At 48.7% G+C, this 16,989-nt stretch overlaps 1 protein-coding gene across 1 annotated transcript; it reads right to left on the reverse strand.

Moving 5' to 3' along the window:
* Positions 1-8,166: 8,166 nt before the first annotated feature.
* On the reverse strand, positions 8,167-10,258 carry LOC104568640 (RNA-binding protein 24). The gene is made up of 3 exons (XM_010215542.2): positions 9,824-10,258; positions 9,386-9,509; positions 8,167-8,278 (listed from the first exon to the last, which is right to left on the reverse strand). The coding sequence occupies exons 1-3, from the start codon at positions 9,989-9,991 to the stop codon at positions 8,220-8,222; spliced, it is 351 nt and encodes a 116-aa protein (XP_010213844.2). The 5' UTR covers positions 9,992-10,258; the 3' UTR covers positions 8,167-8,219.
* Positions 10,259-16,989: the final 6,731 nt, after the last annotated feature.

Consider the following 16,989-nt stretch of genomic DNA (forward strand, 5'->3'; position numbering starts at 1 on the left):
GTACCAGAGTTGTCACAATTACATTTACTCCAGCTTTAGAAATAAGATCCAAAATTTTAGCCAGCAGAACAACTTGGCCTTTGATTAGTCTGGCCCTGTCTTTAGCCTGCTTCGGATTTGTTGAGGTTGCAGTGATTCCCCACTGTGCTCCACAGATCACAAGGGCTGCCTTAAAAGCCCAATGTTATAAGGCACTGCGGTAGTCCCCAGTGCACTCCAGGCATTGAGCCCCGCATGAAAACATCGAGGGATCACTGTCCCGGGGCCTGCAGAGCTTGCAGTGGGACTGCTCACAGAGAGTTAAGCTATCCAGTTTGAAGCTGGGTGACAAGATCTGGCTGCTGCTGCTGATTCTCCATTATTATTAGGAAGGAATCAGATGGATCTTCATTGGAAACAGGCCAGCCCAAGCGGTGCTTACCTCGGTTAAGGGAGCAGCTTGGTCACCAATCAAATACCATCCTAATAAATACAACACCATGTTTTCAATATTAATGAAAGAGGAATAAAACATTTTTGCAAGCTAAATTGCACAATATTGAAAAAAAAAACAGAGATCCTCCTCTGCCTCATATAAGATATCACATCAGAGTTTTTGATTTTTTTTAACATACTATAGTTACAAAATAGGGACAGCCTAACAGCAGAGAGACAGAAAGCAAGCTTATCTGGATGCTTAGGTTACCCTGCAAAAGACATTTCCTCGAGGCAGGAGATTTGATAGCACTAAGGTTTTCTTGAGGCATTAAGACACTTGTCCATATACTTGAACAAGACAGAGAGATATATGTGCTCCCACTTGTGTTTTATTTAAGCCAAGAGCTAACAGGTGGTGAAGTTATGAAACATTATCTCCTTGCAACATCTTACCCTACCCTGTACGTAAACCCTGGGCAGGCTGCTCACCACCATGCCATTTCACACATGGTGATTGACAGTGTAAGCTGCACCGGGGCTATTTTTGATCGTCTGTCATGCTGCAATTCTTTTGAGGCGAATAAAATGGCTTTATATGGCCAAAGTAAATTCCTACCTAGTACGAAGGTCAGCACATGTAGACCCCAGCCATTCGGAAACTGCCTGCTTTTAATGCTAGGTCCAAAGTTGATAAAGCAATTCCCTATTTTGCTGAATATGCCTCTCTTTTAAATGTTTGCAATGAAGGAAAAGGAAAGCCACATTTAACTTTAATAGTAAGTGTATTCTGTGCATATACAAGATTAAATACGCTCCTGCCATATGCCTTAGGATTTGCAATATTATAACAATAGGTTTTTGTGTAACTAAGACCCAAGAAAATAATATAAGCACTAATAAAGTGATAGCTAATTGTTTCAAACCACCAAAGATAGGACACGGTCCAGACTAATCCAAAGCGCTCCAAAGAGCTCTGGTGTATGGAAAGTCAGCAGGAACAGCACGTTAAGTGACTCTCAACATTAAATACTTGAGCAAGTAGCTGTTTAACTTGGAATTAAATGTTTTCCTCTGGAGCTTAAATTGCATCATATGGTTTTATAAATATGACTAAAAAGTATATTTTACTCAGTGAACTGCTCTCCACATTGTAGAGATTGGATTGATCTCTACATGTAGAGATAGCTTATGTAAGCACCAAGACAAACATGGCCCTAAACCACGATCTCGAAGGGAAGGGCTCCGGAGCGGACGCTCGCGTCGGGGCACCTGGCCTAGAGGAACAGAACCGCGGCAAAAGCCGCCGAGCAAGAAAGCGCAGGGAGTGAGGGGCAGCCCCAGCACGACCCTCGTGCGGGCAGCGCCGAGCCCCGGGCCAGAGGCGTCTCTGACTAAGCGGGAGGGGAACCGGCAGGGAAAGCGGCAACTCAAAATCCGCCTCCAGGGAGCGTGCGCGAGCAGGATGGGGGCCAACGCCGCGTGGCGCGGCGGTTAGCGCCACCGCCGGGGCGTGGCGCGGCGGTTGGCGTGTGGCGCGGCGGTTAGCGCGACAGCCGGGGCGTGGCGCGGCGGTTGGCGCGGCAGTTAGCGCGTGGCACGGCCGTTAGCGCGGCCGTTAGCGCAGGCAGGAGGTGCGGGCAGGGGGCGGGGAGTCTCCTCCCGGCTCAGGAAGAGAGCTCTCCTCACGGTCTCTTGCGTGAGTAGGAATTCAGGCGAAGCCATGGTGTCTACTCGGCAGAGAACCTGTGGCAGTCCAGGTTTCTGGCTGCGGGGAGTGTCTGAGCCTCTCCATGTTACTGAGGAGTAACAAAAATAACACCTGTGTTAGGTGTGAGCAAGTGGATGACCTGCTTAGCCTGGTGGTGTAGCTGAAGGAGGAGGTGGAAAGACTAAGGACCATCAGAGACTGTGAGCCAGAAACAGACCGGTGGAGCCACACTCTGCAGACGTCCCAGGTAGTATACCCAGCGAACCCCCTGGTTCGGTCTGAGATTCCACCATCCCCTTGCCATAGAGTGTGGAATTAACAGTATCAAGCCAAGAACAAGAACGGGAACATATCCCTGTTGAAGGTGGCAGCAGGATGTGCCCCCGCAAGTGACCACATCCAACAGGTGAGACCCTAGAACTTGGGGGCTGGACAGATGAGGTCAAGGACCAAGGCCCATTTGGGGGTTGTCTAGGGTGAGGCAGACAAGTCCATACCTTAAGACTGCCCCACTAAGGAGAAAAGGAGCACCCTGAAGAAGCGGCGTGTGGTTGTTGTGGGTGACTCCCTGCTGCAGGGCATGGAGGCACTGATCTGTAGACCCGACCTCTTGTCCAGAGAGGTCTGTTGCCTGTCAGGGGCTCGGATAAGGGACGTTGCAGAGAGACTGCCAAGGCTTGTCCAGGCGTCTGACTATTATCCCCTGTTAGTGTTTCATGCAGGTGCTATCGATGCCATGGGGAAACTGAGTAACATCAAGCGAGATTTCAGAGGCCTAGGGATGGCAATCAAAGGTCTGGGTGCCCAGGTTGTGTTCTCCTCTATCCTGCCAGTAGATAGGGGAATGGATATGAGGAGGAAAAGACACATTACAGGTTAACAACTGGCTGTGCCACTGGTCTTGGCAACAGGGTTTTGGTTTCTGTGACCATGGGACTCTGTTTGAAGACCACCAGCTAGTGAGGAACGATGAGAACCACCTCATCCCCGCAAGAGGGGCACGTGTGTCTTTGCCAAAAGGTTGGCCAGCCTGATTAGGAGGGCTTTAAACTAAGCATGAAGGGGGAACGGGGAATGTTACATGGACAGGGCAATCATTAGCATGCAGCCAAAGCCAGAAGGTGTCCAACAGGAGTATGGTAGTGGGGAAGTGAGTATAGGAGACGATTATAGAGGGTCCTCTTTCACCCCTCCTGGGAAACCTGCAGGCTCGATTACATCCCTTAAATGCCTGTACACCAATGCATGTAGCATGGGGAATAAACAGGAGGAATTGGAGATCTGTGTGCGGTCCCATCATCATGATCTCATTGGAATTACAGAGACATGGTGGGATAGCTCACATGCCTGGAGTGCTGCCATGGAAGGCTATATGCTTTTTAGGAAGGACAGGCTGGAAAGGCGAGGTGGTGGAGTTGCTCTTTATGTTACAGAGCAACTGGAATGCATGGAGCTCAACCTGGGCGTGGATGATGAGTGAGTCGAGAGTTTACAGGTAACGATTAGAGGGCAGGCTAATGTGGGAGACACTGTGGTAGGTGTTTGCTATAGGCCGCCTGATCAGGATGAGGAAGTTGATGAGGCCTTCTGCAGACAACTGGAAGTAGCCTCACAGTCTCAGGCCATGGTTCTCATGGGAGACTTTGACTACCCTGACATCAACTAGAAAAACAACACAGCCAGGCACAAACAGTCCTGTAGGTTTCTGCAGAGCATTGATGATAACTTTTTAACACAGACTGTGGAGGAGCCAACGAAGAGAGGTGGGCTACTGGACCTCATATGAACAAGTAGAGAGGGACTTGTTGGAGATGTGAAGGTGGGGGGGGTAGCCTCAGCTGCAGTGACCATGAGCTGGTTGAGTTTAGGATCCAACGAGGAGGAAGCAGAGCTGTAAGTGGCCTTGCAACAATGGTTGAACAGCATGGTGAACAGCATGGGTGCCCTGGTTATGAAAGACACTGAAAAAGCAGAGTTACTGACTGCCTTCTTTGCTTCAGTGTTTACCAAGGGCAGCCCTCTGGAATCCCAGACCCTAGAAACCAGAGAAGGTGTCTGGAGAGAGGAAGACTTGCCATGAGTAGAGGAAGACTGGGTCAGAGAGCTCTTAGAGAAACCTGATGCCCATAAATCCATGGGCCTGGATGGGATGCACCTGAGAGTGCTGCGAGAGCTGGTGGGTGTTATTGCTAAGCCACTCTCTATCATCTTTGAAAGGTCCTGGAGAATGGGGGAGGTGCCAGCAGACTGGAAGAAAGCCAATGTCACGCTAGTCTTCAAAAATGGCAAAGAGGAGGACCCAGGCAACTACAGGCCAGTCAGCCTCACCTCCATCCCTGGAAAAGCCATGGAGCAGCTCATCCTGGCTGTCGTCTCCAAACATGTGGAGGATAAGAAGGTGCTCAGGAGTAGTCAGCATGGATTCCAAGGGGAAATCGTGCTTGCCTAACCTGATAGCCTTCTATAATGGAATGACCGGCTGGGTAGATGAGGGGAGAGCAGTGGATGTCATATATCTGGATTTCAGCAAGGCTTTTGACACCCTCCCTCACTGCATCCTCCTGGGCAAGCTCTGAAGTGTGGGTTAGATGAGCGGACGCTGAGGTGGATTAACAACTGGCTAGATGGCAGAGCCCAGAGGGTGGTGATCAGCGGTGCAGAGTCTAGTTGGAGGCCTGTAGCTAGCGGTGTCCCCCAGGGGTCAGTCCTTGGTCCAGTCCTGTTCAATTTATTCATCAATGACCTGGATGAAGGCACAGAGTGCTCCCTCAGCAAGTTTGCTGATGATACGAAACTGGGAGGAGTAGCTGATACCCCAGAGGGCTGCGCTGCCATCCAGAGGGACCTGGACAGACTGGACAACTGGGCGGTGAAAAACCTCATGAAGTGAAACAAGGGCAAGTACAAGGTCCTGCACCTGGGGAGGCATAACCCCAGACACCAGTACAGGCTGGGAACTGACCTTCTGGAGAGCAGCTCTGCAGAGAGGGACCTGGGTGTCATGGTGGACGACAAGTTGACCATGAGGCAGCAGTGTGCCCTCGTGGCCAAGAAGGCCAGTGGGATCCTGGGGTGCGTTAAGAAGAGCATCTCCAGCAGGTCAAGGGAGGTGATCCTGCCCCTCTACTCAGCCCTGGTGAGGCCGCATCTGGAGTATTGTGTTCAGTTCTGGGCCCCACAGTACAAGAGGGATGTGGAGCTGCTGGAGAGAGTCCAGAGCAGGGCTACAAGGATGATCAGGGGCCTGGAACATCTGCCCTATGAGGAAAGACTGAAGGAGCTGGGCATGTTCAGCCTGAAGAAGAGAAGGCTGAGAAGAGACCTGATCAGTGTCTATAAATACCTCAAGGGAGGGAGTGAAGAGTATGGGGCCGGCCTCTTTTCAGAGGTGGTCACTGACAAAACTAGAGGAAATGGCCACAAACTGAAACACCCAAAGTAAGGACAATTTTTTTTAACAGTGAGGGTGGCGGAGCACTGGAACAGGTTGCCAAGAGAGGCTGTGGAATCTCCTTCTCTGGAGATCTTCAAAACCTGCTTGGATGCAGTCCTGTGCCACAGGCTCTGGGTGACTCTGTGTGTGCAGATGATCTCTAGAGGTCCTTTCCAATTTTAAGGATTCTGTGATTCTATGAAACATGCTTCCTTTAAAATTTGTGACTAAAAACATCAAGATGGCATTTAGTATTCTTCAGGTTAACCTCTGACTGCTCCATTTTCATTCCCTATTTACAGATTATCAGCAGTCGAATATTAGACAGGACTTTTGTTCATAAACTCACAACAGGGCTTTTCTTTCCCTCTTCAGGAAGGCAAGATTGCCACGCTCCTGGAGGGAGCAGAGTAGGCAGTATCAGCTAACCAGCTGAATGGACTTGTTACTTTGGGATTTAAGTCTAGTCTTACTTAAAAATGAGGAAATGCCTCCATTTTGATTCAGGTGCAAGTTTCAGACAAAAATGGGGAGACGAAAACATCTCTCCAACAGAATGAATGATATCCTATCCTAGGATAAACCTGTGTTTTTCCACTAACAGTTCAATAAAAATATACGTGTAAAAGGAGCAAATTTATATTAGGTTGTAGATAAAATCACCTTCCCTTTCTATGAAATCTCACTGAGGTACCATTTTTATAAACACGCCCCAAAATCAGTGCTGTGATCAGACAACTTTCCAGGACAAGACCAGCATTAAGTACAAAAGATGCTGAATGTGAAGAGCAGGAAGAAATGTTATTTGGTGGCCAAACTGATCTCTGCAGGACTGAATAAAGGAAAATTCCCAGCATTTTGAATGCTTTGTGCATTGACACTAATGTAGTTTCTGGCTCCTTTCAGCACAGTAATGTTGTACTTAATTCAGAATACTGTACTTCTGCATCTTCTCAGTAAAAGTAATGCAACATAATTCAGTTATTTTCAGTTTCTTGCTTGATAGGGGGAACCGTGAGATAACACTGCTGACCATACCAGAATACGGCAGAGCCTCACTAATTTGCACTCTGGTAGGAGAAAACAAAATGCTTGGACCTTTTGTGTGTGGATTAGCAGAGTATTGGTAGTATATTTCCACTATAACCCACTTCACACAGCATATTAGTAAAATGTACTTTTAAAAAATGCACCCTGCAGAGGAGGAAAAGTGATTTTGAAGTATTTCAGTGCAACCCATGGATCACCTTCTAAAAATGAACTCTTAAATAAAAATAGATCCAAGTAAATACTGAAACAACCCTACTGATTGCCTGAAAATAGAGTGAATGAAAATAGTGACTTCTATAGTCCAGTCAGATGTCTACAGTTCTGCCTAACCTGAACTCTGTTCTGTAGGCAAGATACACGTTTTTGGAAGTTTTGAGCAGGAAGCAGGATGGAGTAGGAAGCAAGATTAGCAATCATCTCCTTTGCTTCCACATAATAGAAGAAAGGCAAAAAACAGAATTAAAAATAAAACAACATACGTCACCCACTGGACACAAATGACCCCATTACCCGTATTCCTGCAGATTGGCATACGCTGCATTAGAAACAAAACCTTATGCAGCCTGCTGGAAAACTTTTCCTGGCCTATACCTTGAGCGTGGCGTTGTTGGTTTGGGGCGTGCAGAGCCAGGAGGAGCCCCACGTTCACACGCTGCTTTAAGCACGGGCCGGCTGCAGATTCCCCATTGCTGCTCGGCCTCCCCTCAGCCGGCCCTGGCCCTGCTCTGCTGCTGCTGCTGCTGCTGCTTAGCGGTGCAAGTGTGGAAGTAAAAATCTCCAATTAGAAAGCCCAAGTGGACGCACATTGTTAATAAGGAGCTCCACACGCCTCCCAAGAACAGCACCTCCCTCCCCAAAATTACGAACATGCAAGCAATACGTGGATTTACTTAAGAGTCAAGAAGTCACACAATTTAGCACTCAGTACAAAATACGGTTAAAAAAAAATCACAGACTATAGCCTGAAAGCAAGAAAGAAAAAGGCCCTTTGCTCCCCATGGCAAAGTCACTTCTCAACAACAAAAAAGAGAAAGACACCCCCAAAAACTTTCACTACAGCTCTTTCAATTAAATAAAAGCACACAGTTTAGCTATCAACACCACTTCATTACTGTAATAAAAAAAGCACACGGAGGTCTATTGACTATATGAAAAAAACATACATGCATCGTTAATCACCATTTTAGCTTGTTTGTGTTTGAGTCTACTGGTTACAGAGTTTAATTCCAAACAGAACTATTCCACCTCTTATCATCATATCCTTCTGATACCTGTCAGATTAGAAAGAGATAAACAGCATTGAGTCAAGGTGAAAAAAAGAGAAATGGGGCACAGCAATCTTGCATAAAGTCATACCTCCTCTTTTTACCATAGGGTCATGCAGGACAGGACGGCTTAGCTGCAATGGACACATCCCATACAACTTGACTCAGCCCCTTTAGGACATTACCAACAAGGTGAGCACACTTACGGTACATATATTTAAGTCTGAGAACTTGAATACTGCTGGTGAATTTACAAGGATGCTACTATGAGAAGTCTTCAGAGATCTTTTCTTTCCTTTTCTAAAAATGATTTTTCCTCCCCTGTTTGAGGTCCCATTGTACAGACTTACCCAAAAGGCCTCTGTATGAGAGCTGGATGAAGCTGCTGGACACCGAAGGCAAAACCTACCAACAAAAACACATCACATTCTCTAAATGGGTGTTTCTTTGGCTGCTTATCTTTTCTATGTGCATACACAAATATACACAGAAAACACAGAGTAACAGCCTTCACCAACAGGCTGCAGGGAAGATTTTTGAAAGGTTATACAACCACAAATTAGCAAGCAAAATAAATCATATATATAATGCATACACTCAGACGAATGAGCAGAGAACTTAAACAGCAAAGCGCACATGTACAACTTTGATTCTTACAGATGTTTAAATGAAAAACTTTGTCTAAACAAGCACAAGTCATTCCTTTCTTATTTTGTGCTTCTTTCTGGTCCCTTATTATAAGCCTCTGAAGGATTCTATGTTACTTTTTAAATCCTGCCTGCAGCTGGGAACTCTGTGCAGCCTTGTATGCAAGTCACCTCCGCACATGGGGTCTAACCCGCCTTCATCTCTTGCTCGCTTCTGCCTCCAAGTGCCCAGGCCCAAGCCCACTCCCTCCTTGATGGGCACCACGTTGCTTGCCCGAGTATTGCTCGGGTTTGGCACTCAGGAATTTGGAGCAGCCTCCGCTAGAGCACAGATAAATGTCCACAGGCTACGCACTCCCGGCTCTCTTGCTGCAAAAGCAACAGTTTGGGAAGCGGCTAGGACATCAGGTGGGCTCCGATGTGGTCGCGGGAAGAGCCGTTTCCTTTTCAAGCCTACATAATAACTCCCATCTGTTCCAGGAGCTCGCATTAAGATCCTGTTTATTAATAAGACCGCACACGTTGGAAGCGCTTCACGCCTTGGCCAGTCTTTCCCTGCAATGATACTGTAAATGGTAAGTGCTTCTGCATTCCCAGGAGCGGGAATAACCAATGAAGAGTCTCAGTTGCAGAACTCTTCCCGGGCAACTTTAGATACTTTATCCTTGCATCCTTTCACTTTTAAACAAGGCTCGGGTGCAGAACGGGCAGAAAGTTACCACACATTACACTTAAAAATCCCATCCGTGGCGCACCCAGCCACGGAGCGCTGCAGGGAAAGCACAGGCCCGCGCGAGCCCTCCGGCCTTCGCGGCGTGCCGGGAGAGCCGGCCGGAGCGGGGGAGGCGCGGGGGCCGCTGCTCACCTGGCTGCATTATCCGCGGCTTGGCGCCCAGGTAGGCCAGGTTCACGTTGGCCTTCCTGCCGTCGATGATGGGGTTGGGGTCCTTGCACGCTCGCTCTGCAGCGCCTCTGTCAGCCATGGTGACCTGCGCAGGGTGATGCATGTGGTGCCTTGGAGCGGGTCTCGCGCGACGCCGAGGGCTCCCCACGGGGGCTCCCCACGGGGTGGGGTGGGGAAGGGGGACCCGCGGGCAGGCGGCGCAGGGCACGGGCTGGGCTCGGCCGATAGCGCCCGGCGTGGCCCTATCAGGCAGCAACAGGCACGACAGGGGAAGCAAAGCAAAAAAAAAAAAAAAAAAAGAGAGAGAAAAACACCCGAGCAGCCCCGCACAGCCGTGCAGCCCCCTTCTCCCTTCTCCCCGCTAGTTCTCAGAGGTGGCCCCGGCCCCGCGGCACTTACAAAGCCGTATCCACGGGACTTGCCCGTCTGCCGGTCCGTGATGACCACGGCCTCCTCGATGTCGCCGAACACCTCGAAGTACTTGCGCAGGCTGCCGTCGGTGGTGTGGTAGGGCAGGCCGCCCACGAAGATCTTGGTGTACGTGGTGTCCTTCTGCGTCGTGTGCATCTTGCGCGGGGGCGCCGGCCCCCACGCGCGGCCGCCGCGGCGAGCGGGTGCGGGGCGCCGAGCGCCGCTGCCAGCCTCAGCGCCCCGCGCCGGCCCCGCTTCTCCTGCTCGCCTTCCTTCTCCTTCCCGCCCCGTGTCCCCCCTCCGCCCAGCCGCGCTGCTGTATTATTATTCCTTTTTTTTTTCTTTCTTCTTTTTTTCCTTCTGCAAAGCCGGCTTCCTTCCCCCGCGGGAACGGAGCCTGCGGCGGCTTTGAGGCGGCGAGCGGGACGAGGAGGAGGAGGCGAGGCCGGCAGCGAAGAGGCGCGAGCAGCGGCTGCACGGGAGAGGAGCGCGGGGCCCCGGCGCTAACAACTGAGTGGCCTCCCCGCCGCTAAAAGCCACCGGGTCGGGCACTCGCGGTCCCCCCGCCTCCTCCTCCTCCTCCTGCCCCTCGCAGGGGCGGGGACGGCGGCGGGGCGGCCCCCCCGGCCGGGCTCGCCCGCAGCTGCTGCGAGCTGATGCGCCCCTCGCGGCACCCCCGGCGGCGCCGCGGCCACCGGGCTGCTCCGTCCCGGCATGCGGGGAGCAGCGGGGTCCTCGCTGCCCCGCAGCCAGCGAGGCCTGGGGCAGAGGCGGCTCCGCGGGAGCCGCAGCCCTCCCCGAAGGCTCCTTCGGGGCAAAACCCCTGCTCGCCCGCACTTGCCTGGCTCCCCCGCCAGGACCACGGCCATCCTCATCCACCTCGTTATTGCTGCGTTTTTGAACACGCAGCGGCTGTGAAACCACTAACGCGGCCACCTTTTCTCTTCCCTCGCTGCCTCTGCCTCTGCCCCGTGCTGGGACTGGGAAGGACACGTGGAACAACAAAAGAAAAGGGAAGTCTGGGTGAGGGGAGACACCCAGGGCTGAGACAGTGGCAGGGAAGGAGAATCACAGGGAGGCAGGAAGGATGGGAGGAAGGTTAAAGACATAGGTGCACAAGGTATGCAGGTGACTAAGGCGTTCCCTGTGCTCCCAAAGCCTGGCTAAGCGCTGCTGTCTCTTCTTGCCCTTGCCCTAGTTCCTTTGCTAGACTTTCTCCTGTGCAGTCCCTCACTCCCTTATAGACAGGAGCAATGTACACGTCTGCAGGAGGGACCTGTACATAGCTCTTCAATTCCTCCAGTACCCATCCTTAGCCATAAGACAACACTTAGCCCTACGCTTTGGCCCTGCCTGCCCCACATCCAGCCTTGGCCCCACTTGATTTTGTCAACAGTCCTTGTCCTTGCTCTAATGGCCTGTACAGTACTAGGCCACACTGTCACTAAACCTAGCCCCAAACCCTACTCGATGCCCAGATTAACCACTGGGTTTTATATGTCTGGACCATCTTATATTCAAATCTACTAACTCTTGAAGGTTCCTGCTCTTCATCTCCTGCCGTGCAAACCCCTTAACCTTAGCTTGGACCCTATTAGGCCAGCTAACTCTGTCCCAAAATTTCTTTCAGCACAGCTCTCATTGGCCTGGAACATCATTTCAAACCTGCTCCAAGGGGTAATGGAGCCCTTAAACTCTGGCCTAGGGACTGAGCTTAAATGTTAGTCCATTCTAGCTGATTGTAAAGGCCTCAGCACTCCCTACAGCACTACAGCACACCCCAAACTTAGGAGTATATTAGACTTCTCAGGCTCTTGTCAAACTGAACGACTGACTTTGCCTAAAACCGGTCTGACAAACATAGCCCATCTTATCCCTTTCTCTTCCATGCTATGCCCTGCACGCTGGCATGTTTTGTGGCATCTACAGAAACTGTGATTTAACCTAGTTCTTCAGCTACTGCACAAACTCTAATGTTCACTACAGTGTTAAGGCCAGAAGAGCAACACTTGGCTATTCTGAAAGTAATTGCAGCTGTATTTAGGAATTTGTTTCTTTTGTTTCAAATACCAGACTTATCTTTATTCTCTCACACAGCAGTTTTTGCTTGCTACAGCTCGATCTCTTACAGCTAACAACATCAGCCATCTCCCAAAGACCATCAGCCTTGCAGGATCACATAACAGCACTAGATCTTCGGCACAAATCTTACTGCTAGCCTAAAACACATCATCGTATCTTGTCCAGCAGAGGGACTTTTTCAACCCTAACCTCAACTAAATTGGCTGTTAGGATCCAGCAACAAATACAGTTTGTCTACCATAACTGGATGATGGCTTCATACTGTCAATAGTATGATGCTTCTGCCAACCCTGCAGATATTATAGGTTCTAGGTGTAAACAAAGAGCTCTTTAACTGCCTTGGTATCTTCAGTCTTGAATCTCACTTTAGCAGCTAAGTCCTCTTTCCAGCTTGCTTGCCCAAGTTCCCCTCTAAGTCCATAGCTGCATCCTTCCCTTGAGTCTTCTCAAGAAATTCCTCTCTGCCCACAATATATTTGATAAATCCATCCAGGCTGGCAGCAGTTCTCCCATTTTGTGCCCCATAAAGACTGCAGTAATCGATAGAGGTCTTTAGTCCCACCAGTTCCAAACTGTATCCAGAGCCCAGCAAAAACTTGGGCCTTGTGGAAGAAAGGGCTCATTGGGTAGCCCTTGCCCAAGGGCTTCCCTTTGTGCCAGCCCTTGCCCAAGCCCAGTCCTTCTGTCTCAAATCCAAAGGCAACCACAGACCGTTATTAACTTGAGGTCCAGGAAGCTCAACCACAGCTGATTTCCTTCAGGTGTCTGCAGCTTGCCTACTGTTTCTTCAGCTTTTACAGGTTCTTCTAATGAACAACCTTTTTCAGGTCTTTTTCTCTTAGGCCACAGCCTGGATTCCAACCAAATATGGTCTTAAACTAAGAAAGGCCGCCCCCCCAGTAACCGACCTAACTAGCTGTACGACACTACCTTCAAGCTACATTCCTAGGAGATATTCAGCCTGTTCTGTCCCCGTTCCTGTTCCAAACATGAGCTTAAAATGTAGCTAGGCCAACCTTTCTTAAAAATTTCCCCCCACCAGCACTAAGCCTGTTTTTTTTGGTTTGTTTCTGTTTTGTTTTTCTGCTCCTGCAACCATTATCTTTTCTCCTCCATCCATCTTCTCCAAAACTGGAATCTTTTCTTTCACCCTAATCATAAATTACCTTCTTGGCTAGTTATGCTCACTTGTCCTAATCTCAACCTTGACCCCTTTGTGTAGAGTGCACCAATCCTTTTCCTAACCCACATAGCATTTGCAGGGCATATATTCTAGCTAGAAATAATCTAGCTCCTCAACCTCTGCCTTTCTGCACAGTAGCCCTAACTCCACTTCATACTTGACCCTGCAACTCAGATTAATCCTGCTCAGAATTCACAAGGGTGAAGATCAGTGGCTGCTGACCTGAATGTGCTGTAATGCATATCCCTGGCTCCTGTAATGACTGAGCTGGGGGCCACGGTGGGTCAGGATACAAAAGTGCAGATTTGTCTGGAACAGGCAGCAGGGTTAGGTCTTTGCTGTGTGTTGAGTTCAGTCCAGAGAGTTTAAGAATTGAAGGGCAGGAGAGCACAGTTTGTTGCTGGATTTACAGGCTTAATATAAGCACCAAGAAGTGGTTGCGGCAATGGGGCCCAGCACTCAGTCAGGGTTAGGAGAAGTGGAGCTAGCTCTCCCACTGCCCCTCCTGTAAGAGTCACAGTGCTAGGAAGGGGGTCGTGAGGATGTGGTTAGTCTCAGCTGGGCAGAAGTGACAGGGCTGGCCTTAATACTGGAGTTAGGGTTCTCAGGTCCTAATGATCAAGATTATCTGCTGTCAGAATGAAGATAAAAACTGAGGCTGACTTGTGTGTATTGAGTTTAAGATAGTGTTGTGGCGGATAGTGGATTCAAGGGTTTAGTCAGGGTTAGGTTTTGGCGGTCTCTGCAGAAAGAAATAAGTACAGATGTTCAACCCTTTTGCTCCTAGAAAGTAGCCCGTTCCCTCCTAGAAAGAAATACCCTTTCTGTCCTATCAGGAGCAACCCCCAACCTAATTTATAATCCCTGCAGATATAAGAAATAAACAGTGCTCCAGCACCTGCTCACTCCATTCCTAACTCTACCACTAATCTTGACCCAGGAGAGTTAGCACAGCAATGCAAGTCTAAATCGTTGCCCATTAGATTTTCCTATGTGCCCAACCTCATCCTATTTCATTGGCTCCTGCAACCTTCACATAAAACTGCAGCTGTTCATGCCTTTCTTTCCCTAACCTTAAACTGAACCATAACTAGGGACAGGGAATGTCAGCCACTGCAAGACCTAATGGTCCTAGAACCAGAATTCCCTAATCTAGTTTCTCCCACGCCCTAAGAACAGTTTTCAGCCTAACTAGTTTAAACTTAGAAAAGGTGAGTGCGCTGTCCAGTGAGTATCCCATGCCATCTCCATAGTACCAGTCCGCTTTCTTGTTTGATCGTCATGGAGAATTACAATGGTCACACAATTCTTTATCCAGTTCTTCCTCAAACTTTAGCTCTGTCCTTAAACCAAACACTAACTGTAGCCTTAACACAAGAATTGTTACTGTTAGGATCCAAAGCACATACAGCTCAGTTCTCATCCTATCCTGGTGGAGTAATACCTCCCCTATTCTAAAACCAAGAGAAGTGATCTTGGCCATTAGCATATAAAATATATATTCCACTAAGCTCTATTTACATCCATTCTCCTGCATGAGCATCCTCAGTTTAAGATGGTAATCCCAACAACCTTCAGGAGTGAATACAGTTCTCCAGCCCATTCTTTCTTCTAACTCAAAGTATTCCTAATACTAACTAACTTCAACACAAGGAGAACCCCTACTTTGGATAGAGGGCTCACCTCTCAAAACTCAGTTTTCAACCCTGCCAGCATCAAGCCTCCTCCTACTTTGATGGCACTGTCAGAATCTAAACTGCATTTTTCTAGCACGATCTCTCCAGAATTCTAACCTAAATCCCAGCGAGTTGATCCCTACCATTCTGTGATTAATTCTAGTCCATTCAGCATTGTCAACACCAGTCTTTATCTTTGCATGGTAGACTTGTGAGAAGCAAACACACTCCTCCAACTCTCGGTTGATTTCTACTCTTTGATGACTGAGTTAAGGTCCAAATGGGACTATGTTTTGGTTGGGCAACCCTCAGAAATAACAATGTTTTCCAACTCTTGCTCAATCTTAATTGTTACCTGAACTCTAGGTTTAACCTAAGGAAGGTGACTTCTACCATCTGCAAATGAATTCAAGACCATTTGCAAGTTCAAGACAAAACTCCATACTTTTCTCCTAAACCCTATCCTAATTCCAAATTTTAGCCTAATCTTAACCCAAGAGATCTATCAGCTTAACACCTCAGCAAGCTAGTTCCTTGCACTCAAATCAGTTCTGGGCAGATTAGAGCTTGCATCTTCATGCCAGGGTTAGGGCTGTACATAGAGAAACCTGAGGAGCGAAGTGCAGCCGTGGAACCTGTAGGTATCATGGGTGAGACTGCATGAGTTTAGATAGGAGGTCAGAATCAGCTACTGGATGGACAGTGTTTACCTGGCTGTGCTGGATTTATGTGTAAGTTTGCAGTCAGACTACTGGGTTTGAGGGTGGGTTTGAGGGTGGGGAGTATAGGGCATCTACGGTGCTACAGGGAGGTCTGTGGGGAGCTATAGCAATTGCATTATCTCCATTGCTTGAGATAATACATATATTGAGTTTTGGGTTGGGTCAGCAGAATGACTTACAGTTAGGGATGAGGTTATGAAATAAGAGCGCAAAAGAAAGGGATTTCACAGAATCACAGAACGGTTGAGGTTGGAAGGGACCTCTAGAGACCACCTAGTCCAACTCCCCTGCTCCAGCAGGGACACCTAGGGCACGTGGCACAGGGTGGCATCCAGGTGGGTTTTGAAGATCTCCAGAGAAGGAGACTCCACAACCTCTCTGGGCAGCCTGTTCTAGAGCTCTCTCACCCTCACAGTAAAGTTCTTTCTGCCGTGGAGACGGAACTTCCTGTGTTTCAACTTATCCTGTCACTGGCCACCACCGAGAAGAGTTTGGCCCCATCCTCCCTACGTTCTCCCCTCAGGTATTTGTACATATTGATCAGATCCTCTCTCAATCTTCTCTAGGCTAAGCAGGCCCAGCTTGCTTAGTCTTTGCTCGTAAGGTATATGCTCCAGTCCCTTAATAATCTCTGTGGCCCTGCACTGGACCCTCTTGAGAAGCTCCATGTCCCTCCTGTGCTGGGGAGCAGCACGATACTCCAGGGGCGGCCTCACCAGTATGGGATTTCTTCCCATACCCTGCACGTTTTGCAGTAGTCCACTGGTGAAAGTGTGGCAGTTCAGGCAGGCTGGGAGAACATGTGTAAAGAGGGGTGTAATGTAGGACATCCTGGGAAAGAAGATAAGCTAGGGTTCCCAAACTCATAAGTAAGTTCAGAAATTTAATTTGAACTTCCCATGTTCTGATCAGTACCACAAACAGCAGAGCCTGGGAGAAGTGATGTTTCCCTGCGTAGCTGTTCTGGCATTTTCAGGAGCCAGTTTTGTATCAAAGCAGAATTTAGGCAAGCAGACCCTACTTCACTCTTTTAGTTTGCTTTCATGATACCTTCATGCATGCCATACTTTGGAGGAAAAGGGAGACTTTTGGCTGTATTTGACTCCCAAGCATGTTAATTGGGCTTTATTAAAACAAGGGTTTGGGCAGTGAGTGTGGATAAGCTCAAGAGAAGCTAAATGGAACTTGGATTAGAAGTTCATGTGAAATATTAGGGAGTAAGAGGAGGTGTTTAAAGTTAGTCTAATATGCAGGAAGAAGGGAAAACATTTTTATATTCTTATTTAAGGAGAGAAAATCTTTGAGAAAGGATGTGTGGGTGTGTGGTGGAAGTATGGGTTTTGTTCCTTGGGGGGACTTAGGTTCAGCTCCCTGTTCTGTAAAATCTTCCCATGTGCATTTTAGTGTTTTTGCCTGTCCAGTGATTGTGCCAAATACGTATCTTATTTTATGTGTGTGAAGGCCCCTTGAAACTAATGAAATTCCATAAAA

The sequence above is a fragment of the Tinamus guttatus genome, unplaced genomic scaffold (assembly GCF_059628265.1).
Source record: "Tinamus guttatus ecotype Peru unplaced genomic scaffold, ASM5962826v1 Tinamus_guttatus_pri_ptg000131l, whole genome shotgun sequence".
NCBI classification, from domain to species: domain Eukaryota; kingdom Metazoa; phylum Chordata; class Aves; order Tinamiformes; family Tinamidae; genus Tinamus; species Tinamus guttatus.